Here is a 25,391-nt window from a genome sequence, read left to right as displayed (position 1 = left end):
ATTGTTCTCATTGTTTGTAACAATTGACCTTTTTCCTTAATTACTGAACACCTGTATAGATATCAGTAAAGTAAATAAAATATTGGTTTCCTAATTTATTTTTAACCCCGGTTTCGTCACTCGTCATCTAGCAATTTCAATTCGACATTTGATCTCTTTTAAGTTATCCCCAGTACTATTAATCCATGTTCCAATATACTTGTATGAATATACTCTTTCTATTATAGCGTTATTCAAAATTAATTTGTCTTTATTATTGCGATTGTCTGTTTGATCTTTTGCTATTAACATGAAATTCATTTTTTTTGCATTCATCTCAAGTCCATATTTGTTGCATGCAACATTGAGCCTGTCCATGCTTCTTTGAAGATGAGCTATGGTACCCGCCAAAATGACTGTGTCATCAGCATATCTTAGGTTGTTTGGCAAATTTCCCATTTATTTTAATTCTAATATGTTCATGGAGGATAGTTTCTTCAAATATTGCTTCACTGTAAATATTGAATAATAAAGGAGATAAAACACAACCTTGTCTAACTCCTTGTTTTATTTTTATTTCGTCTTAGAACTTTAACTTTAACTTTGGCAGTTTGGTTCCATTAGAGAATATTTCCTGATTCATATATTGTATTGAATAAATCAATTAGCATATCTAATTCATCATCATCAAGCAGTTTTAACAATTCAGAAGGTACTTCATCAGGGCCTGCTGCTTTCCTAGGTTTGGTACTCTTCAATATAAAAATTAATTCCTCTTTCATTGTACTAAATCCTTCATCCAATCTGACACTAACTTGTTCTGCCCTATTTTGGGAAAAGAATTCTTGTACATATTCCATCCATCTTCTAATCTTTATTTTTGTATCTGTTACTATACTACCATCGTTTTCCCTTATAATGTCAACTTTGTTTTTCCTAGTAGTACCAGTCATTTCATTTATTTTCTTATGTAAATTAAAGCTATCATAAATCTTGTCTAGCATTTCAATTTCTCGACATTTTTCTATATTGAATTTCTCATTGGCTTTTCTTATTTTTCTTCTAATTACTGCATTGACTTTTTTGTACTGTTGCACACTTATATTTTTAAATTTACGCCTTTGCTCCATAAGGTCCAAAATTTTTTCTGTCATCCATTCTTTCTCCTTTATTCTATCAGGTATTAGCTCTTTTTTACATTCGTTCAGTATGATTGATTGAATGTTTTTCCATTTTTTTTTTAACATTATTGGTATTTAGGTTTTCATATTAAACGTCTAGTACTTTTTTGTTTATATTTTCCTTTAAGTTCTGTTCTACTTCAACATTTTTTAACTTTGCTAGATCCAAAATATTCTTACGTTTCTTACATTTTACTTTTTTCAACCTAATTTTAACACAAGCAGACACTGTATTCAGTTTCGCTCTCATTTATTCATAATTAAGCCTTTCTGACTTCCTTGTCTCCGCCTTAACATGATACTAATGTAGCTGCTGCCCTACACTAAGAATTACTTACTGGAATCACTCGCTCGAAGCTTTCCACCAGTAAGAGCTAGGAGTTCTCGGGGTTACATAGTGTATATACTGTGCTCTCCTGAGAGAGCACAGCAAAATAATTATAATGTTCTAAAAAAATAATTAAATATCTTAACTAATTATAAAGGCTAAAAATAAATAAGTTAAAATGACAGTTCACTTTTGCCTACATATTTAGCAATATATTACTTATAGTTAATTAAACAGAGCCGGTGCAAGCTATTTACAAATTTTCAAATCACGTAAATCACAAATAATGACATTTTTATTGTAATATTTTCAAGAGCTTCGCAAAAATGTTTTATATGAGGTTCCGCTACTTCAAGCATTAGCTATAATCCACCGGTTTTAATATAATATTGTAAAAAAACAGCAAAACTCATTACAACCCAGGTCGGATCTTTTGATCAAAAATATAATATGCATATTATGGTAATACAGAAAATAGTATTTGATAAATAAATTATGGAAAATGTAAGATTTTTTAATTATTTAAAAAAATATGCACTTGAAAAATTACTATGAAAAAAGGTTTAAAAAATATATATATTTACTTTTTTATATTTTATAATTTAATACAAAATTTAATTAAATATTTCTTAAATAGTAAATAAGCACAAAATTTTAAGCAATAATACAAAAAAAAAATGTGATTTTTATTAATTTTTACTAAAATATAGAAAAAAATATATATATATATATTTAGAATTTATGCATTATAAAACGTTGAAGTTTTTAACCAAAAGTATTTCTAAATAAGGTATTAAAAAATGTAAAGTTTCTTAAAAATCCTAAAAATTAACATTAAAAAAATTAGTTAATACAGTATGATCTGGTAGTAAAAAAATAATAATACTAGGGGAAAGCAGAGCCAGTAGTTACAATTGTTAATTTTTAGTAATTATTCTTCAATAGTTGCCTAAATTTTTATGAATTAATCTATAGATTATATGCGATCATAAAATAATAAATTATTCAATAAATATGTATTTTAAGTACCACGCCAATAGGTTTAATTTTAGTAAGTCAAAACTTGTCCCAAAATAAAGGTAAGCCGTTAAATTCTGTTAGTTATAGTTATAGTTGTGACAATATTAGAAATAAATATATTTCTAATATAATATACTTAACATAGCAAAGAAAAGAAATTCTCATTATAAAATATTATGATAATAACATCCTTATGAATTAAAAATTTATAAAAAAAAAAAATAAAATCTTATTTTATGCTATTTTATTATACCCCTCAAAAAATATCAGGTATAGCATTTTTATATTTATTTATAGATATTGTCCTTGGTGTTCAGTAATTTTCCATTATAAATTAAGTAAATTATACTAATTTTTTAAATTTACTGAAAAAATATTTTCTTATGAGTAATAAATATATAGTCACTAACTTTCCTCCATTTTCATACTAAAACAAATAATTATGTTTATGATTCAAAAATAGACAATAAAATAATATTACCTATTGACTAAATATTTACTATCAAATGTATTTCAAATTATATCTTTGGTGACAAAAAATGAACAGGAAAATATATACTAAATTTTACTACTAAAAAAACAAAAAAAAAAACGAATAAATTTTGATTTTGGTAAGGTATGTCTAATATTTTCATAAAATATTTCAAAATTAATTTATCTATGAAATCAAGTATTTTGCATAGTGCTATTATCATATAAAATTAAAATGTCTCGATTGTAACAACTCGCCCCTGTAACAATTAGCCCCGTTCTCCCCTATGATTTATTTTACAATTTAATGCTTTGTTAATAACAAACATATGCATAAATAGACTATGAACAATTGGCAATTCGTGAAGCTAACATGCATTTATATAAAAGAGAATTTATTTATTAAAATTCATTTATGTTCATGATTCTAAAAAATTTTAATGAGATGAACTCATCATAGGTTCACATGCTAATAGCATTCTTTGTCTGGCTTCCTTAAATCTAGCTAGTATGTTATTAACACTGTTCAATAATGTTTCAGCAGCTTGTGTATCATTTGACAAAATACTTTTACTATTAATTTTATCTGGCATATGATATTGCTTCAACAGTCCAAGCCTTAAAACTATAGAACCTTTTTGTTCTATCTCCATACCAAATTTACTTAAACATTTTTCCTAAAAATATAAGTCATAAATACGTTTTAATAATTAACTAAATAAAAATAAAAACAGATTTTCATTTTATTTTATCACAATTTTTTTTATTACTTACATTGAAAGAAAACGGTGTACTTATACTGCTAAAATTAGCTAACTTAATTGATCCACCAATGAAATATCTACGTAAATTATCATTAACTTTTCTCGGTAATGGGAGCCAAGTTTCTAATACTAACTTCTTAAAATATAAAGATTTTGAAGAAGTATTAATTGGTATTTCATATGATGCATATCCTTCAATACGTTCTTTTCTCCAAGTATCAATTGAATAAATTTCAAATATTAAAAATGCTGAATTTAGTTTTTGAGCTATCATTTTTAAAAATTACCAATTTAAATTAATATAAAAAAATTTTAATTATAATTATTGAAGCGATTTAGTTTTAGCTTAAAAATACTTTTGAGTAAAATTATAAGCTTTTGATTAATTTCAGTATTAATCAGTGGCAACGATGTCAAATGTGTATTGCATATTAAAAATATATTTATTGGGATACCACCAACTCCAAATTTTTATGTTATTCGTTTTTATTTTTTTTTTTATTTATAACTTAGTATTTAGGTGTCCTTCTTGTGAAATAATTTACATTCATTAAGATAAGCTTGTATCTATAGATCACCCATCTGACGCATGTATTGGAATTGTAATACACATATACAGGGATCAGCCACTGATATGAATTAGTTATACTAAGAATGTTAATAAAAAGTGTCTGAAACTCAATTATTTAATATTAACTTCACGTTACCCAGAAACAAAGCAATAGGGGGTTAATAAACTCTTAGTATCGAGAAATGGCCTCTCGAAAAATTTTATAATTTTTTGACTTTTTGATTAATTTTTTTGCATGGAAACTGATAATTATGTTATATTTGAATATTTTTAAGGTCCAATACTATTGGGTCTGTCCACAATAAAAGTTTAGTCTAGCTATTGTTTCTTTTAAATGAATATTATTTATAATAAATACAGAATATTAAAGAAGGATTTATTACTTTTTAAACTTTCATAATTTTCTGGTAAAATAATCGTGGCATTAAATAAATGCGTAAATATGGACATAAAGTTGTTATTACGCTGACATATATTTGTTACACCGTGTAGAGAACTTGGATGAGAACATTTCCATTCTAAAAACCATACAAATTGTTTAGATAAATAGTTAATACACCCAGAGAAAAACCTCGATCTATATAATAAATTCATTGTTTAATTTGATAAATATATCATTACTATTGAACCTATGATATATTTATCAATATGATATTTTTTTTTCTTGTCTTGAACAATAATTATTTATAAGAATAGTTATTTTGTTCGTATTAATAAAACATTATCATAAACCCTTGATAAAATTTCTCTATCAAAATTGATTGAGGTTTTTCTTTGGGTGTAGTTTGAGTAGAAATTGCTAGAGTAGCTTTCAAAAAAAGTATAATCGAAGGGGAGTGCAAGAAGACACCGTCTTATTAACTTTAAAGACTGTTAATAACTGCCCCTCTTAAGTTTCTTTCAAAATGTATGTAACTATCTACTGGTCTTGCTTAATGTATTTATCAGTCCTGTACAAAATCGTGTATATAATTACATTTTTTTATAACACTTTTAGCTCCATTGCGAAGATAAGAAGGTATTAATTTTACTACGATATGTTTTTTTTAATTTTTTTTTTGTGTCTATGAAGGCTTAATCTCAGCTCTCGCTAGAACGATTTTTATGAACAATACGTCAAAAAATCACAAATTGTATTTAGTTGAAGATATTAACCTAAAAATTTGAAAAAAATTCCCTCGTTCCCAGTAAACAGGGAAAAATCCCCCAAAAAATTACAAATTTAAAAATCGCTAATTTTCGACATTTTTTCAATTTTTTTTTACTTAAAACTGCCATAACTTTTTTAAAAATGATTGAATCAATATAATTTTTTTTTATAGATACCTTAGGTTTTTGGCTATCTTTTGATATATTTTTGTGAACATTTGACCTCTTGAAAAAAAAATTTGACCTCTGAATTTGTCTTCATGGTAAAAACAAACACCAAAGTTAAAGAAAAATGTACGATTTCTGTGAAAAAATTCTCGATTTTATATTTTTAAATTTATATTGCTATAACTTTTGCAAAAATGTATGGATCAATATTGTTTTTTTTATATACCTCTTCATCTAACCCTTTTTTTTTAATAAGATAATATCCCTTTATACAAGGGGGGTCAAAACATTTTACATGCGTATTGAAACTAGGACATTTTCAATTTAATTTTTGAAAACGTTCCAGAAATACTGACACTTTTATAGATATCTTAATTTAAAGCTTATGTAAAAACCCAGCACAAGGGGGTCGCAGCACAGTGGTGACATGGAATAGTTGGGTCAAGTATAATGATATCTGACAGTGATTAAAATCACTATCATAAAAAACGCTTCGACGCAAATCTTTAGATAGTGTTTAATTTTAAAAACATGATGGATTATTCCAAAATCTACATGATTTGCTATTTCTTTATTTATATCCTGATTAAGATAAAGTATGTCGAATGAAAGAGGGATATAATTATTATTTCTCATGAAAAAATTGTATTGATCCATACATTTTTCAAAAATGTATAGCATAATTAAGTTTAAAATGTAAAATACAAAATCAAGAATATTCACACAAAAATAGCATTTTGTAGCCATTTTCACCGTGAACACAAAATAAAGTCTGAAATTTTTTTTTCCATAATAAAGTACATTACATTAGCTTTAATTTAAGATGTATATAAAAGTGTCAGACTTTCTGGAACACACACATATTTAATTTTTGTAAAAAAGTTGTCATTTTAAATCCCTCCCTGTGGGCAGGTTAAGTGTCAAATTTATAAAAAATATATACCAAATGATAGGTATAGACATCAAGCATTTAAAAAAAAAAATTATATTGATTTGTTCATTTTTGAAAAAGTTATGGTAGTTTTAAGTAAAAAAAATTTAAAAACTTTCGTAAATTAACGATTTTTAAATTTGGAATTTTTTTGGAGGTTTCCCCTATTTACGGGGAACGAGGGAAATTTTTACAATTTTTGAGGGTAATGTCTTTGACTAGATACGATTTGTGATCTTTGACGTATTGTTCATCAAAATCGGTCCAGGGAGAGCTGAGATTGAGCGTTCACAGACACACAAAAAAAAAAAACGCAACATAGTAAAATTAATACCTTCTCAGCTTCGCATCGAAGCTTATATACTTTAATTAAAAAAAAAAAAAATACGGTAGTCATTTCCACCAATTTCTTGGTGGAAATAACTACTGTATTTAAAAACAATGGCATACACAGAAATTAAATTGGGGGGGGGGGTTTAAAATTTAAAGAAAATTAGATGAGACATTGCTCATATTGTGGGCTCATAAAAATTCTTGTTTTCGATTACTTTATTGTGGAAATATTTATAGTATTATATAATCGTTTTTATTGTTATGACTTATTGTTTATCTTCCAAAATTGTCGCTTAGCTTATAAATTTTTTTTTATTGGCTGGAGGTGGGGTGGATTGAATCCCCCCCTTGCGAACGCCACTGTTTAAAAATATGCTATTTTGTGTTAAAATTCTGGGTTATGTATTTTATTTTTTTTAAAATACCTGACAAGGAGAGTACACAGAAATATTGTTACATATAATATTGGTCAGTATGTGTTTAGCGTTGATAATGGTAACATTGTTTCCGAAATACGTATCCGCGACTTTTCATTAATTTTTTTGTGGCTTTGAGTTTAATATTGTTAATATTTTTTAGTTTTTTAAATTAATAATATTTTTAATATAGTTTTAATTTTACTTAATTAATTAGCTACAAGTGATCAATTTTTATTACATATAATATTATTTCATTAATATTATATAAATCAAATTGATATATCATAGAAAGTTAAACTTAATTGAATTCTTTTGTATTTTTTAAGATGACTAAAATAACTTTGAAATTTGAACTAGCTTAAATTGCATTTATTTCAGTCAATGGAAGCGACGTACGGTTGCCGAGTCGGTAACACTTGTGTGTCACGCGCTTGGGGTACAAGGTTCCAACCGGTGAATGGCAAGGAATCTTATGCATTTTTTCTTAATTTTTTTTAAGTTAGAATAAATTTTCTTGTTCATATTAAAATTATTTAACTATATATTAGGTTTTAACTTCGATGGAAAGCTGACAGGGTATTTTTTTGTGACTATCATTTATTTTATTTGCTCTAACTTGACTTACTTTTTTCAACGATACGTCAAATGACTACAATTTGTATCTAGTTGAAGATATAACCCTCAAAAATTGAAACAAAATTCTAATTTATCAATTAAACAGTTACTTATCCCATGTTCTCCATACAGACAATTAAAATAATTCATTTATAATGTTTTCAAAGTATTTATTGACGAATCAAATTCGATATGATAAGTTTCAATTACAAAATTAAATCATTTTACTTTGTAATTTAATAATATTTTTTACTCTTTTTGTATGTGCTACTACTAGACTATAATATTCCAAATATTTTGATAACATGTTGCTATATAAATCATTTCTAAAAAAAATTATTTGTTAGTTTTTCTTGTATTAACAAAGAATTTTTAGATCTTTTTAACAACTTTTTTTTGATTAGTTATTTCAGTTAGTAAATCATTAAAATTAATTCAGTTCACATTTCAATTATAGAATCTTTTTAAACACCAAAAGTTACTAGGAAATAATAACCATTATTTCTAATTAAGTTATCTATTACGATAAAAATGCAAATAAGTATTGAGCTTTTCTGATAAATTTACTATAAATAGTTATAAAATTTCCTGACTGCATATTAATCTTAACGATACAATTTTTTTAATTCTCATAAAATTTTTTATTTAATGACGTCAATTTCAAACTTGCAAATTGTGCTAAAACTTATGGTAATAAATTAATTTTTTTTACTATAAACTTTCACAAAAATTAACTTTAAAGGATTAAAAAAATAGGTTAAATATGTCATTTTCCTTATGTTTAACATATTAATAATCAAAATCAGTATTAATATAAAACAATTTTTTTTTGTTCTTAATTATTTTTTTATATGTAAATACTTATTTTTGAATAATATTATTAATGTTAAAACTTAGAAGTGATAGAAAAAGTCTAATTGCACATTTGAAAACATCGTAAAAAGTTGATTTAGAAAAGTATTCCTTGTAATCCAGTGTGTTTATTCATAAGTTACAAACATTTTTTATTGAAAATTATTACATCAAGCCCTTTAAATTTTTAACCCAACACGTTAAAAGAAAAGAAATATACAACTACTTTTTTATTTTTATTATATTTCCGTAAAAATTACAACATTAAATTATTGAATATCAATTTCATACTAAATTTAATTACTATATTTATTATTTATTCATATATAATAATAATAAATCAAATAACTAATGGGGATAAAATTAAGGGAATAAGAGTTATTGTTGCTTTTGAAATAATCTACCAATTTCTTAAAATTAAACACTATGTACAGATTTGCATCAAAGCGTTTCTTATGATACTGATTTTAATCACTATCAGATATTATCTATACTTGTCCCAACTATGCCACTTCCATACTGTGCCGCGACTCCACTGTGCTACCGTTTTTTTTTGTGTCATTACTTTATCTCAGCTCTCACTAAACCGATTTTTCTCAACGATACGTCAAAAGATCACAAATCGTATTTAGTGGAAGACATTACCCTCAAAAATTGAATAGTTTTCCCTGGTTCCCTGTAAATGGTGGAAATCCTCCAAAAAATTACAATTTTAAAAATAGGTAACGAAATTTTTTCACTTTTTTCTAAAAATTGCCGTTAATTATTGAAAAATGAACAAATCAAAATAATTTTTTTTTATATTGAAACTTTAAGTAATTCCTTTTACTTGATGTAATTTTTTTGGAAATTTGACCCTATACCTGCCCACAAAAAAGGATTTATAATACCAACCTTTTTTACAAAACTTAACTTTTTTAACTTAAATTTTGAAAATGTTCGGGAAATAATGCGTTTTTTAATCATATGTTAAATTAAAGCTTACATTATGTACTATAAGTTCAAAAATAAATTTGTACCTACGACCTATTCTCTATTTGCAAATGGCAGTCAAATTAGAATAAAAATTAGGGATAAATTATTTTTTTTATACAAATTTTTGTTGTTTTAAACCCTCATAGACGTGGATTGATTATTTAAGCGATAGTTACCTTCTGGAATGGTATTAACTATATATGATAAAGCCAGTATTTATATTGTGTTACTAAAGATTTAATTTTTTTCAGGTAAAATTTGAAGCAAATAAAATTATCAGTATATTTACCGTAGATGAATTAAAAGAAGTAAATTAAGTCACCACTCCCTATAAAATAAGTGCTAAATATGATATTGCGAGTAGAGTTATTTCCAGATAGCTTTTACTCTTCTCTAGAGACGAATTACCTTATAGAATTTTTTGATGAACTGTCTAATTAGACATTATTTACGTTATATAATGTGTTAAACATAGTAGAAAATTATTAAAAGGTAATGTTATTTGTTTTTTATTCGTTCCGGTTGGGTTGGTAAAAATATTATTGGTAAATAAAAAAGGTAATTCTCACGAAATATTTGCATAACAAATTTTTTTTATGTAATTTAAACATTTCATTATCGCTGATCTAATAGTTATTTTTAATACGTCACTACGTATACTCATAAAATTATGCATCAATTAGATAATTTCTATTTACAACTGTGACTAAATAGTATTCAATATATTTTATTTATCTACTATAGTAGATAAATGATTTTACTAAAATTTTTTAACAAATATTACCTGAAGGAATATAAATCTGATATCGTACAAATAAACTATCATACTCAAATCCTGAAGCTGATATTATTTCTCCTACAATATCAACAGTGTCATTCGCTGGCATGTGAAAATCATGACAGTCAAATTTTGTTAGATATAACTGAAAATTTGAAAATTTGAATAATAATTTATCTTATTCCTACCTTAATAAAAAAAAAATTAACTTTAATATGTTTACATTGTTATAAAGTAAATCTTTAGTTTCAGTTGGTATATTTTCAATCCAAAATCTATATTCAAAACATGAATCTTTAACAGTGCTTATTGGAAGAATGTACCCAGCTGAATTAGTGTTAGTAAAATCTGGCAATATTGTTAAAATATGGCTGTTAGGATTCCAATATAATGATGCTAGCACGTGTCTATTCATTTCTGTTTCATTACTAGTTAATATATTTAATTATTTAGTAATATAAAACCTATAAGCTAAACATTATTTAAACACAATAAAAAAAAACATTGCTTAGGCATGTCAATAACTTTTAAGTAAAAAAATTAAATTTTATCTTTCAACTTTAATATTAATTTTACATTATTGCAAATTTAATACATATTTGAATAAAGTCAATGAAACACTTCTATCAGTAATTTGTCTATCAATTATTTCAAACAAATTTAACATATTATTATATAAAAATAATACTTACTTACTATTATCAAGATCCAAAATTATATGCATTATATGGTTTGAATATGGTAATCTATTTTGAAGTTTTAAATTATTAGATGGCGCTTCATCTACGAATGTCTTTTTAAAAATATTTATATTTTTACTATTTATTTTTAATTCACCAATTTGTTTAAATGATTTAGTTATTATATTATCTATATTAACAACATCATGAAGAATTGCTCGACCACTCTATAAAAAAAAAAATCAATTGTTATTTAAATATTTTTGTTTAAATTATGAATTAAAATTTATAATTTTTTAATTAATAAAAACGTTTACGTTTCATATAAGAAATGCAGACATTTTTCATTAATTGAATTTTTTAGAATATAATAAAATTACTAATTTGAATAAGAAAACTAAAGGTTCTAGGGAAATGTATAAAAGATGGACTGTCCTGAAAAGGGTAATACTTGTCAACATTTAATATTTTTACTTGGCAATTTATATAAATTATAAATAAGAGAGATTTTTGAAAGGTTTAACTCAAGTTCAGTGCTAGGCTTACGTGAAGTTCATATTTAATAAAGGAGTAAAGTTAATATTATTTTATACGTTGTTTAAAATGTAATCATTTTTTATGATATTGCTGATTTTATGATAAATATCATCCTTCCTAATGTGAAATGTAATGTATTTAATTAATCAACATCACCTTTTTATAAACATACTCTTACCCGGTTAATATTAAAATAAGTTATATTTATGTGCATAAAATATTATTTTCATCATATATTTATCACTGAACAATCGATAATTTGTAACATCAAATGTGTTTTGAAAACTATATAGATAAAATTATATAATTACATAAAATGTAAAAAAAATTAACAAATACTACGTAAAATTAATAATTTAAAGAGAAAACAATGAAAAAAATTCAATTGTCTATAGGATTCTTCGATACTGAGACCGTTCGCGTCATAGGATCACGTATTCTAGATATAAAACGCTGTTGTCTATGGAAGAACAATGAACCTATTAAGCTGATTACAAATTTTCAAAGTCAATTTTTTCGACTTGGGGGGGGGGCATTGGCAAAAAATTCAAAATACATCTGATTTTGTATTCAATATAGATTAGATCTATATAAATTTTATGAAAATCGGTGATCCCATCACCGTGACCTCCCCTTGTTAGTTTAAATAATGTTAATGAAAAACATAAAAACTGGTCATAAACTTTAAAAAAACCCTTAGTATTTTCTATTTGAATCAATTAAATATATTTATTAAAAATATCAATGAAAGTTGTTGTATCTATTTATAAAATAATTTGACTCAAAAGATATATGTCTGTTTATTGTTTAGTAATAGGTATACATGATCGTGCTTAAGTTAATTGGCAAGAATAAGTAAAAATTAAATTTTACGTGATGATTGTTTATGTCAGTTAACAAATGGCTATCGTGCAATTTTCCTTCAATTGATGAAGACGTTTCATCCAAATCATTTTGATTGAGAATTTCTTCTGGTGATTTCTCCATCCATTTAAAAATTTTTTCAATTCTTTTTTTATGTTTTTTTTCTAAATCAGTATTTTTATGATGAAATGATGTACGAGATATTTCTAAGCTTATTCTATTTAAAAATTGTATAAAATTAATTAAATTGAAATTTATTATATCGAGTTATTTTAAGTAAATTTTATTGGATAAATACCTAAATTTAAAATGTTCTATAGGACCTTCACATCTGTATGTACCAACATCGTATTCAACATTATCCTTAGTAGTCATTTTCAAAAATATTTAACTTGTTCAATTAAAATATATCATAAACAAATGAAATATACTATTTAAATACTTTTAAATGATTTTCGAACTTGAAAACAAAAAAAACATTATTTCATCTAGACAATCATATTTTTAAAATAATGATTCAATGTTAATTATGTATAATTAAACATTGATATCATAACGCAAGTTTTTTTGTCATGTGATTTTATTTGATACTGTTATAACAAAGTTGTTTTGTAGCGATCACCATGACAATAATGATACAATTTAGGAGCTATGGGGTACTAACAAAATACATTTGAAAATTTCATAGGAAAAAAACGTATTACTTCATTAGTTTTAGCATTTATTAGAGCATTCTTAATAATTCTGTATATTACATGTATCATACATATATGTATGTATATTTATTTATAAATGTACTTTATATAATATATAATAATTTCTTGATTTCTTAAATAAAGGCAATGTAGAGGTGAATATTTCAAGTTAAAATAATTAATTAAATGGTAATATCGTAATGATTTTTATTTATTAGCTATTCTACTACTCTATTTAGTTTTGCTCTAAACAATAGTATTACACAGAAAGCGCTATGATTAATTAAGTAGCAAATATTTCCTTTTCCGTTTTTTTTTATCTCTGTCTCAATGCTGTTTGTTTTTCATACTTTTTTTACATAGTGGTGATATTAAATATTACTGTTTGGTTCCGTGTCATTAGTAAGCTAAGATAATTATTGATGGCAATATTAATTTAAGTATCGAATATGTATATAACTTTTTTTTATATTAATGTTCAATAATATTAAAAGAAAAATAGCGATATATATCGATATTACAAACAATAAATTGTGAGACATATATCAAAATATACATTTTAAAGTGTTTCAATCAATGGTACAATTATTCGTATCATCAAAAAATATAGACAAAAATTATTTTTGCTTATTAAATACTATAAATCAATTTGTTTATAATATATATCATTGGGCGTAAGTACAAATCGAGAATAAATTAGATAAGAATATTTTTTTTTTGTAAAATATTCATCAGTGTAGAAATATTGATAGGCATATTATTTGATTATAATAAAAAAATTAGTAACTGTACTTTCGAGGAATGAGATTATTTGGGACGTATTGTACAGAACTTAACTAATGAATTTTGCCACAATCATTAATAAATAGAATCTTATTTTTTTAATAGAAAATTATGTTGAAAGCGATTTAAATGAGTCAATTGAATAGCGCTGATATTATTCAATATTATTGAAATATGGTTTATTATAAAAAAAGTTGGTAACTCTTAACTGGTATTATGTCATATTTCAATTGAAGAATATAAAAATTGTTAATAAATTAGGTAATTGTTCAAAGAAAAATGTGTTGCTGAAAAATCTTTAAATTATAAGAATACAAGAGTAAAATTTTCATTAACCTGATGACCTTGTTTCTTAATCAGAAAACATAAATATATATTAATTATTAAATATAATTAGTTAATACTGATCAATCAAATAAATATTATTTAATATATTATTATTTTTTATTATTTTATGGTATAATCAGCAATTTTACTCATACAATCATAATGAATGTCCAACAACCCTATAGTTAGAATGTTAAATTTGACTTTTATTAAGAAAATATTAAAATTATGAGGGGTGAATTGCGCTGATTTTAGATTTTGAGTTATTTGTATAAAAATATTTCGATTTTGCGTCTAGTTTAATTACTATTTAACAAAACGAATTATATTAGTTTAATTAGTTGGTATCATCAACCAAGACTCTCATGAGTCAAGAATGTAATATCTAGACTTGAAAATATCATATAGTTTGACGTATTAAACAATACGCCTAAAATACTGTTCAGTAAAGTTGAAGTTGAGTGGAATATTTTCTGATAAAATAGTGTGGATTGTATAATTTTTGGGTGTCCTATAATCCCTCTATTTTGGGGTTATACATGTTTAAAAACATGTATAACATATAACATATTAATATATATACAAAATATATCATTATAACCCTAAATGCGTTTAAAAACAGTGCTTTTGCGAACATCTGAAACGCTTTCAATTCAATAAACGGAAATATTGAAACAGTCTATAAGGATTTGAGTACGCCGATTTTATCTTTTAAGACTATGCTCTTGATAAACCTACGAACTAAGATAAAATGGACTCGTCATAATCAGTGTTGCCAGAAGGTATTGAAAGGAAATCTTCCAAAATCGTCTATTTTCAGCTTCGCATCGAATCTGAGAAAGTATTAATTTTACCATGACGTGTTAATTTATTATTGATTTTTATTTTGTGTCTATCACTACTCAGCTATCAATACTGTGCCGCGACTCCACTGTGTCACCGTTTTTTTTGTGTCATTACTTTATCTCAGCTCTCACTGAACCGATTTTACTCAACGATACGTCAAAAGATCACAAATTGTATCTAGTTGATTTCATTACCCTCAGAAAATTTTGCCCTCATTCCCCGTAAATAGTGAAATTCCCAAAAAATTACGATTTCTAGAATCAGTAAATTTCGATATTTCTTTCATTTTTTTTTTCCTAAAAATTCTGCACAAAAATTTAACTTTTTCAACTTAAGTTTTGAAAATGTTTCGGAAATACTTCGTCTTTTAAATATATGATAAATTAATGCTTATGTTACGTACAAGTTAAAAAATAAATGTTGTCCTGATATCTTATGTGCAAACGGTTGTCGAAGTTGAACAAATTTCATGAATATTAATAATAAATAAATTTAAATTTATTAAATATTTATTCATATATTACACTTATATATCATAAAACTTGTAACCAGGATATAAATAAGGAAATGAGATTTCATTTTGGAATAATTCACAATTTCTTAAATTTATCATTATCTACAGATTTGTATCGAAGCGTTTCTTATAATAGTGATTTTAATTACTGTCAGATATCGTCTAATTTGTTCCAACTATGTTAAATCCACACTGTGCTGCAATCTCATTGTTCTACCGATTTTTTAAAAAATAAATTATATAAAAAACGAAAATAACTATTAACAGTATATAATTATTATAGAAAATTATGAGGGTTTAATCTCATTTTCGTCAAAATCAATAGTATACTAGTTAAAAAGTAGCCCAATTAGTGACCATACAAAAATAAACTTCATTAATTACCATTTGTCCTTAAAATATAGTCCAAATGGCGATAAATCGTCCAATCTGGCAAAACTGGTCATCTGGTTTAGTAATAGAAATTTTGAGGCCAAAATTTGGCGACTAGTGAGTTATAGCGAGAGTATGGCACCGTCACTTTAAAATTCCCCCTTCTATGATAAATGCTTAACAAAATGAGATCGCCTGATAAGGTTTTGTGTTCAGTCAATTTTATCTTAATTTGTGAATAAGCAATATTTATCATTCGTAGCTACCACGGTTTAAATAGTTTTCATATTGTGGTTATTTTTTTATTTCTATTCTCCATGATATAAACAGTGTACTCTTCATTAATATTTATACTATGAGTCAACGCACGCGCATTAATTCGTTTTAACTTGTAAGAACGCTTAAGGAGCCGCCATATTGTTCCATTAAGATATACAGTATCGGCATTATATTTTTTGCTCCTGTTGTGAGTTGTGTGAATTAATATATTTTTTTATTAACGTTTAGTAAAATTGAGTTATTGTTTATAAATTATTATTCCTGCCTAAAGACTTCGGGTATGTTTATCAGGGTACTAAATAATATTTACTTGGTATATGTTTGCATGATCGTTATTCTACGACGTGTCTCTAGGTTATTTTCTGGTATGCTAAATAAAATTATGTGGTATTCGCGTGGAATTTAATAAGATATTACTTTTAAATAGTAATTTATATATTGTACTGTTATGTTTTAAAAAGCTTATAAATTATTTGGTTATTTTGATAATTATTAATTTACTACATTAGTGTTTGTATATTCTTAAGAATATGAATATTTACATTTAAATTGTATAAAAGATATAGTTGTAAAGATATATAATTATTATCTAAATTGAGTTTGGATGCAGTACTTTTTAATTAAATTTTCTGAAGTTAGTTACAATTGAGGAAATAAATTTGATTAGATTATATCAAACTAGCTTTTATAATATTTTAAAATTTTTAAACAAATCAATCTGTTTTAATACATTCTATCAGATTTCTAGTTGGTTAATCAAAGATTTTTTTGGGTAATTTCATTTTATAGTTAATCTTCAGAGTATACATAATGATATTATTTTTTAAACCATAATTTAATTAATAGTCATCGTTATATATCTAAGAATTTTATTTCGCTCTTTTTCCTATTTTTATTGGTACTTTAATCATATAATTAAACTGTTACTATATTTCTATTTGTAAAATACATTATATTATATTATTTATACTAATATTTACATTTTTAGGATACTTCTTAAAAAATTGACTTATATCTGAAGATAAAATGAGTAATGGCACAAGAGTTTTTGTTGGTGGACTTTCTCATCGTGTACGAGAGAGAGATCTCGAAAGGTTTTTCCAAAAAATTGGTAGAGTTAAGGATATTGCTATGAAAAATGGATATGCTTTTGTGGTAAAAATATTCTTATTTTAATTAATTGTCTTTCAGTATTTTTTTACATTCATTTTAAAATATATGTATAGTAGATATTAAGTTTTAATTATTTATGACTTAAAGTAAATTATTTTAATAAATGTTTATCTGTTTACAATAAATTTGTTTATTTTATAAAGATTTTCATTGTATTTTATTGTTAGATGTAATATATCATAAATATAAAATAAATTATATTATAATAGGAATTTGATGATTATCGTGATGCTGATGATGCTGTATATGAATTAAATGGCCGAGAACTTAATGGTGAAAGGTATACATTAGAATTGAAGTATGTTTATTTTAATACTTTCATTATTTTTGTGTCAATTTTATAGAGTTTCTGTAGAACGTGCTCGTGGAACACCAAGAGGTAGTGATGTTTGGCGTGGATCAGGACGAGGTGGTGATTTACCACCACCTCCTCCAAGACGTCCTAGGCGTGATGCTAGGTATTAAAAATAATCTATAGTTAACTAAATAATAGAAACTGGTACTTAAATTTTTTTTTTGTAGTTAATTATTATTTATACATGGGTCTTTATGTAGTGTATAATATAAAATTTATTTTTAATTAATCTATTTCATCTGCATCTAATTATATTAATCTATGTCATCATTGTCAATACAATGTTACATACCTCCTAAATAAAATTAAAATGAGAATTATGCATCATAATTTTTAGAAAAAAAAAGGTAAACACCATGCATGATAATTATAATCCTAAGAGTATATAGATATTGAAACAATATCACGTATAATATTGTATTATCATGACATGATGTATTTTATTGATGAGGACATGACAATTGGTACTAGATCTTATTAGTTAAGATTATTATTGTTACTAAGGATTTGCTGCTAAAGAAAAGTAGAGAGTTGCATATTTTCAAATTTTAAGAGAATCTTTGAAAAAGATCCTATGTTTCATTTAAAACAATGGTCTTTGTAATTTCATTTATTTAATAACTTTGTAATAAATTAAAAAAATTTTACTTTATACAACATTATACATAAATCCACATAGTTTAAAGTTATTTTTTCTTTAATTTTGAATCTAGCTATAAACCAATAAAATACCCTTTTCAACTAAGTTTTAAATTTCATTATTTAAAATTATATAGTTTGATAATATATTTAAATATTTTTAGAGATGATAGAAATGATAGATATGGTCCACCTACAAGAACAAATTATAGATTAATTGTTGAAAATTTATCAAGCCGTGTTAGCTGGCAGGTAAGAGCAATTATATTACATTAACAATAACACAAACTATACATTGGAATCATGTTTTTATGTTTATTATTCTTCATATGTGGGTTATATTAAATCTTTTGAAGGTTTTTCCAATTTTTTAGTAAAGTTGTGTAAAAATCGGAAAGCTTTTTTCTTTGGCAAATGGAAATTTAAGTTTTGGTAATAATTTATTTCCTTTCTGTTCAATAAAAAATTTTTTTATCAAATTAATTTTTATTTTTTGCAAATAAATGGTGATAATTTTCAGAAATAAATTCATTTATAAGGATATTTGATTTAATAGTTCTTTATTAATAACAAAGTAAAATATGTATTTTATTATGTAACATTTATTGAATTTGACTATTTTATTGTCTATATAATATAAAGACAACATAAATATTGATAATTATCATATATTATATGAGAACAATCAATTTTCAATAACGTGATTTTATTGTTTTATAGATTTTTTCTTTTAGTATCTGCTACTTTTTTGATTTATAGTAAGAAATTGTATTATAATAAGTTAAGTGTAAATTTGGTTCATTTATACCAAAATAAATTTGAATGTAAATTCTTACATAATTAAAATTTTATCATATTTTAAATTTTTTGCAATGATAGTATCATTGTTATTAATAGTAATGCATTAAAACATTTGTCTGTCATAAGTATTGAGATAAATTATATAATTGAACTTCTTAAATGAAGATTTTATTGGTTATTATCAAGATATAGATCAAAATTAAAATTGCTTTCAATAGTTTTTATTTAGATAGTTAAACTATAATTAAAACTATTAATAACTCATCTTTTAATATAAGACTAGACTAGTAAATTTTAAGTAATTTAATTCAGTAGATACTGTACAGGTAATAATGACTACAATTAAAATTTGAACCATATATTTTATTGTATAGCATTATATTTGCTGTATATTTATTTTAAAATAATTTTTTATATTTAACTATTTAATTTTACATCAAAGGAAATATTCAAATGAACATTTATGTTTAATCATTCTCTATTTTAAAAATTGTATAGGTTTTGTTTTCATGATATCAAAACAGTTGTGCTTGATTGATTGCAGTTTCAAATATTTTTTTTACAAAAAAAATTAATAGTGATAAAATGTTTTACCTCACATATGATAGGATTGATGATGCCACCATAATGTGTAATTCAATAAATAAGTTTATTAAAAATTATAAATTAAAGGTATAATTAAATATAAATTATAACTATTAGTTTTGGTTAGGAAAAATTCATCAGGTTACTGATTAAAAATTAGATAATACTCAAAACTATTGAGTAAATAAAAAAAAAAAAAAAAATTAATAAAAATATCGTGTAGAATAGATAGTATTAAAGTAAAATTTGTTATAAATGGACTGGTTAAAAATATATCACTTCTTAGACAAAATTATTAGTTAAAATTTATTTCTAATTATACTTTAGGTTCAATTTATTATATTTTATTACAATTAAACAATTGTTGGGAAAATTAAATTATAAATTGGAATTTCATTGGTTATACACCAGAGTCAGGTGACTATGATGTCTGTGTGAAGGACAACTACTGAATAATTCTTTAAAATAAGTAAAAATTATTTTAATATACTATACCTTCAAATAATTCAAGTTATTTTTAAATGACATAAAGTCCTTTCTAACTATTTGATATAGCATTTAATAATTAAAAAAATACATATATTTGTACAAGTCATCCTTAAATCATTTGATGATAACTCATAAAATAATAATTTAAAGATTTTTTTTTTGAATTTTTTGTTACATATAATTCTTGTTTTATACAGTATTAAGTTTTTTTTCATCCTTTACATGTTATAAGGTTATACATTTTTTTTAAGTAGAAGCTTACCATTTTACTAGCTTATAAAATAAAAAAAAAAAGATGTAATTAAAAAATTGGCTGATTGATAAAAACTTTTGCACCGTTATTTTAGATACTGTTAATATTTTTATACTTAGACAGGAAGTGGATTGAAAGCGAGAAATGTTTAGAGTTAAAAATAGCAGCAACCACTTCTTGAGTCATTATTTTTAATTGTTAATAACTTCTTAAATGCTAGTCTTGTAAGTTTTTATAGAACAGTCATTTTTTAATTATTTAAATTTCTATTTTATAAGCTAGTTAAATATATTTTTTTCCATTAAAAAAAAAGTTGATACCAAACATAAGAGATTATATAATTATACTTAATAGTGGATAAAATACAAATTTTATGAAACTGAAAAAACCAAAAAATAATACAATTATTATTATTTTGTAAGTTATTAAGTGTTCATAATTCTTGGATCACTATATACACAAATTTATATGTTTAACTTTTTGTGCATTGTAAAATAGGTAAATTTTAACTATTGCACTTTTTCATAAAAACTTTAATTTTAATAAAATTAAATATTTAATATCTTAGTTACGTTAATTTTTAAACGTATAATGAAATATTTTGGTAATTTTACCTTATCCTTTCAGTATAATTTAAAAAAGTTTATTTATAAACATGAATAGAATTCATTAATTTTTATTAATTTAAAAACTAACTTAAAAGTTCTTGATTTAAATTATTTTCCTAGAGAATCGGCTAAATGTATGTTTGTTGAAATTCCATAACCTAATGTTTTCTATAATCTTCATAAGTTATTTAATTTCAATACTATTTATTTTTAGTAAAAAAAAAAAGTTCATTTAAATTTTTTTGTAACAAATATTTTTAAACTTAATATAATTCTTTTTAATATTCAGTGACATTTAATACTTAATTGTATATTTTTTACTTATGTTGTAATGAAATAATCTAGTTCTCTCAAAATTTTTTTTTATTTTTGTATACTTTTAATTGCCTCTTAAACCTTTTTTAAGCTAAGAGTAATTCATTTATTTGATTCTATAAAACTTACATTTTGTAAAACAAGTGGTTAAAGTTATATCTCTTTAATATATAAATTTGAAAAATAAAAAAAAAATGTAGAAAAAAGAAATGAAAGTGAAAAGTTTAATATTATTTTTCTAAAGAGCCACCACAATGTGTTGGGTTCGATTGATGTCCATATCAATGACATAAAACGCTTGATCGTTGGCCGATAAGATAAGAGTGGCACTATATGGTACCTAAGCCAATACCACAAATGATCACAGTACGATATCACACATTCCATACCGGGTCTAGGATGATCGGCCCACAAAAGGTGTTCCCAACAATACGAGCCGATCAGCTGCCCACTATGGTTAACCCCCCACTCATGTCGCCCCACATGGTCAGAGACCGAGTTGATTTTCAATACCATTTCAAGTGTTTAAGAGGTATGTATCTTAAGTAATAGAATAAACAATGTTTGGTATTTGTCAGGCTTCTTATAATTATTGATCAAACATAATTGTCTGGATATTAAATCATTTTTGATATTTTGAAATTCAACAAATTCAAGTGTGATGAAATAGTAATGAAAAGAAAATTTGGTTTAGACTACCAATGTATCAAGGCCATTGATCATTATCAAAACAGCTTTATTATTCTATGAAATCAATCTGTACATTTTAAGTTATATTAAATACAACAAATTGTGCAGGTTTCTATTAATTAAAAATACTTTTTAGTTAAATGAAATGAAACTAATTATTTTATATTTGTATTATGTATTAAAAAAATAAAATGTGTTATTATTACAATATAATTTTTCTTTGTTAGTAAATATAATTACCAATTGTTTTTAATTCAAAATTTTATTCAGGATTTGAAGGACTTCATGCGACAAGCTGGAGAAGTTACCTATGCTGATGCACATAAACAACGGAAGAACGAAGGGTAATTAATAAATAGTTGTAAACTTAAAGAAATAAAAAATTAATAATTAAAAAATTTTTCATTAAGTGTTGTTGAATTTGCATCTTATTCGGATCTAAAAACTGCGCTTGATAAATTAGATGATACAGAATTAAATGGACGCCGCATTAGATTAATTGAAGATAGAAGTAGTAGCTGTGGTCGTGGTGGTAGACGTAGCCGTAGTCCATCTAGTTCTCGTTCTCGGTCCAGGTCAAGATCGCGTTCACGTCGTCGTGTTCGTTCTCATTCAAGGTAAATTATACAATATTTTTTATAAGAAAAATAAATTTTTCTTTAAAGAATACACTTCTATAACAGTTGTTAAACAAAAATAGTTGTAAGTAAAACTCGATTGTATTGATTAAAAATTAAATTATTCTAATTACAGAAGTCGATCAAATAGTCATTCCAAGTCAAAATCTGGATCACGTTCAAAATCACCCTACAAGTATGAAATATTTAGATAAAAATCTAGAATATTTTGTAGTATTAATAAGGTTAATTAATTGTTGTTCAAATTAATTGTAGGTCTCCAGCTCATTCCAAGTCCCGATCCCGTTCACCATCTTTGGATAAAAAGAGATCTCAATCTCGTTCACAATCAATTTCAAATAAACGTATAAAGTAAGAGTATTAATAATAATAAAATTTGATGTTTGATATAGTGCTTTTAATGTGTAACAATTTATTGCTGACTGATGTAAAACTTACCTCACTCTAATAAAATTCATCTTGTTTTATTTAGTAGCTAGATAATTTTTGTAACTATGTACAAAGCAAAGTTATGTCATTTTAAAGTTTAGCTATATTCACTAATAATTATACACAATAATATTTTTCAAATCAACTAACTGATAACTAAGTAAGAGTTGTGTTCTAAGAATGAAGTTACTTCATAAATGTTAACTAACCATACTTAATACAATATTTTCTTTTTATAATTATGTGTAAGAATATATGTAGGGTGATTAGTTTTTAAAATACTATTCAATTACTCAAATTTTTAGTTGCAAAAAATATTAGATAACTTAAATTATAGCTTATTATTTAATGAATTAAAAATGTATAAATTGTAGTAAAAACAAATAACCTAAAGTAAAAAATTACATTTAATACAAAAAAAAATACCTGCCATGTAAAGTATTAATGTGTGTTACTTGCTCATAAATGTAATATTGAGTTTTGTGTTGTAAAACTTAAGTAAAATAATCATATGAACTGAATTTTTTTTTTTTTATATCATGAACCAAATACTCATATTTTATAAACATTGCATTGGGAAAAATATCACAAGTTTAGTGTTTTAATAATTGAACAATAAACTTGACGATAACACTTAATTTTACAATTTTTGCCTTTATTTATCTTATTGATGTAACTCAGAACGAAAAATTCCTTGTGAATTAACCCCCCTATCATTTGTGTTGAAATATTCGATTGAGTTATTACTTTTTTATGTTTTACTCAAAGTTATCCATATATCTTTTTTTTCTCAATTCTCTATGTTGTCATTTTAATTGGTTAAATAGTTTTTTACTATAAGTTATTCATTTCGAATGAAATTTATGCATTTTTGTTTCATAAAATAATAATAAGCTATAATTTTTAAGTTATCTAATATACTTTGCAACTTAATAAGTGACTATGTAATAATGATCAACCTTTTTCAAACACTTAATTATGTTCATATAAATATTAACAAGCATAATGATATATCGTATTCTTAGTTGTGATAAAGGTTGAGAAAAAGTTGTGTCCTATTACACCAAAATAATTATTTCTAATAAGTTTAAAATATTCAGCTCAAAATATTTTTATTTCAATTTTGTAAAATTAAGTTTTCTTGAAAACTTTAAATTTAAAATTATTGTAAGTAAAAAATTGTTTAATTCTAAAAGCTACAATAATTTGCAGTAAACACAATTTTTTTTTATTCCCTTCAAAGTTAAAATATTTAAACTTTAAATTTCTTTAGTTGAAATTCTTAATTTTAGCTTAATGATATGATAGAAAACAATAGACTATAACTGCAATGACCTGAACAATAGACATAATAAACAGAATTTTTCCAAACAGAACCATTCCCTAAATACTGACATTATTATTGTAAAAATAAAATAATAACTTCATTTTTTTCAGGCGTGATTCACGATCACCTGAAGATAAGTCCCGTTCACCTTCAAGAGAGAAAAATGGTGATGCCAGCCCTCAATCTGGAGATGATTAGACTAATAATTGTATCCTGAACTTTTTTTATTAAGACGATTTAATCTTTTTCTATCCAGTTTAAATTAATGTTCACTTATAGTTTAACTATTTGACTAGTTCATATTTATGTTCAATGCCGTGTTTATAGTACCTAATAACCATAATAATACCTATTATACAGAATATTTTATATTGTAAAATAACAATATTTAAAATGATAAGTGGTGAACATTGTATGATACTTACTTCATTTTTATTGTGAAAAAAATTTTAATTTCATCTTTTTTATTATTATTATTTAAGTTCAATAATAATCATCTTTTGGGATATGCTATATTATTTGTATGGAGTGTGTATGATGATTATATATACATATACTAGAAAACATTGTGTGTTCTTGTAATAATAATGGAATTTCCCTCTATTAAAATGATAAGAATAATATAGTGAGTAAAATAATTTGGTTTTCTCCCTCTAAA

General features: G+C 24.2%; 2 protein-coding genes across 9 annotated transcripts; one reads left to right on the top strand and one right to left on the bottom strand.

Moving 5' to 3' along the window:
* Positions 1 to 2,236: 2,236 nt before the first annotated feature.
* On the bottom strand, positions 2,237 to 16,305 carry LOC126893628 (tectonic-like complex member MKS1). Of its 7 annotated transcripts, none has more exons than XM_050664006.1 (9): positions 16,165 to 16,305; positions 12,914 to 13,103; positions 12,625 to 12,832; positions 11,227 to 11,441; positions 10,758 to 10,962; positions 10,541 to 10,679; positions 4,698 to 4,832; positions 3,754 to 4,010; positions 2,237 to 3,656 (listed from the first exon to the last, which is right to left on the bottom strand). In XM_050664006.1, the coding sequence occupies exons 2-9, from the start codon at positions 12,988 to 12,990 to the stop codon at positions 3,417 to 3,419; spliced, it is 1,476 nt and encodes a 491-aa protein (XP_050519963.1). In that variant the 5' UTR covers positions 12,991 to 13,103; positions 16,165 to 16,305; the 3' UTR covers positions 2,237 to 3,416. The 7 variants fall into 7 exon arrangements, with proteins under 7 accessions (XP_050519963.1, XP_050519962.1, XP_050519964.1 ...); XM_050664005.1 differs by having other exon boundaries at positions 12,914 to 13,075; XM_050664007.1 differs by having other exon boundaries at positions 12,914 to 13,006.
* Positions 16,306 to 16,541: 236 nt separating this feature from the next.
* On the top strand, positions 16,542 to 25,297 carry LOC126893634 (serine-arginine protein 55). Of its 2 annotated transcripts, none has more exons than XM_050664020.1 (10): positions 16,542 to 16,709; positions 17,420 to 17,586; positions 17,814 to 17,884; positions 17,949 to 18,062; positions 18,763 to 18,850; positions 22,610 to 22,683; positions 22,750 to 22,956; positions 23,093 to 23,152; positions 23,233 to 23,328; positions 24,844 to 25,297. In XM_050664020.1, exons 2-10 carry the CDS (start codon positions 17,458 to 17,460, stop codon positions 24,929 to 24,931), a joined length of 927 nt encoding a protein of 308 aa, XP_050519977.1. In that variant the 5' UTR covers positions 16,542 to 16,709; positions 17,420 to 17,457; the 3' UTR covers positions 24,932 to 25,297. The 2 variants fall into 2 exon arrangements, with proteins under 2 accessions (XP_050519977.1, XP_050519978.1); XM_050664021.1 differs by having other exon boundaries at positions 16,545 to 16,709; positions 17,414 to 17,586.
* The last annotated feature ends 94 nt before the right edge of the window (positions 25,298 to 25,391 follow it).

Source organism: Daktulosphaira vitifoliae, unplaced genomic scaffold (genome assembly GCF_025091365.1).
Source record: "Daktulosphaira vitifoliae isolate Bord-2020 unplaced genomic scaffold, ASM2509136v1 Scaffold_1, whole genome shotgun sequence".
Lineage (NCBI taxonomy): Eukaryota > Metazoa > Arthropoda > Insecta > Hemiptera > Phylloxeridae > Daktulosphaira > Daktulosphaira vitifoliae.
The sequence above is the reverse complement of the archived record's forward strand: the minus strand, read 5'-3'. Positions and strand labels throughout refer to the sequence as shown.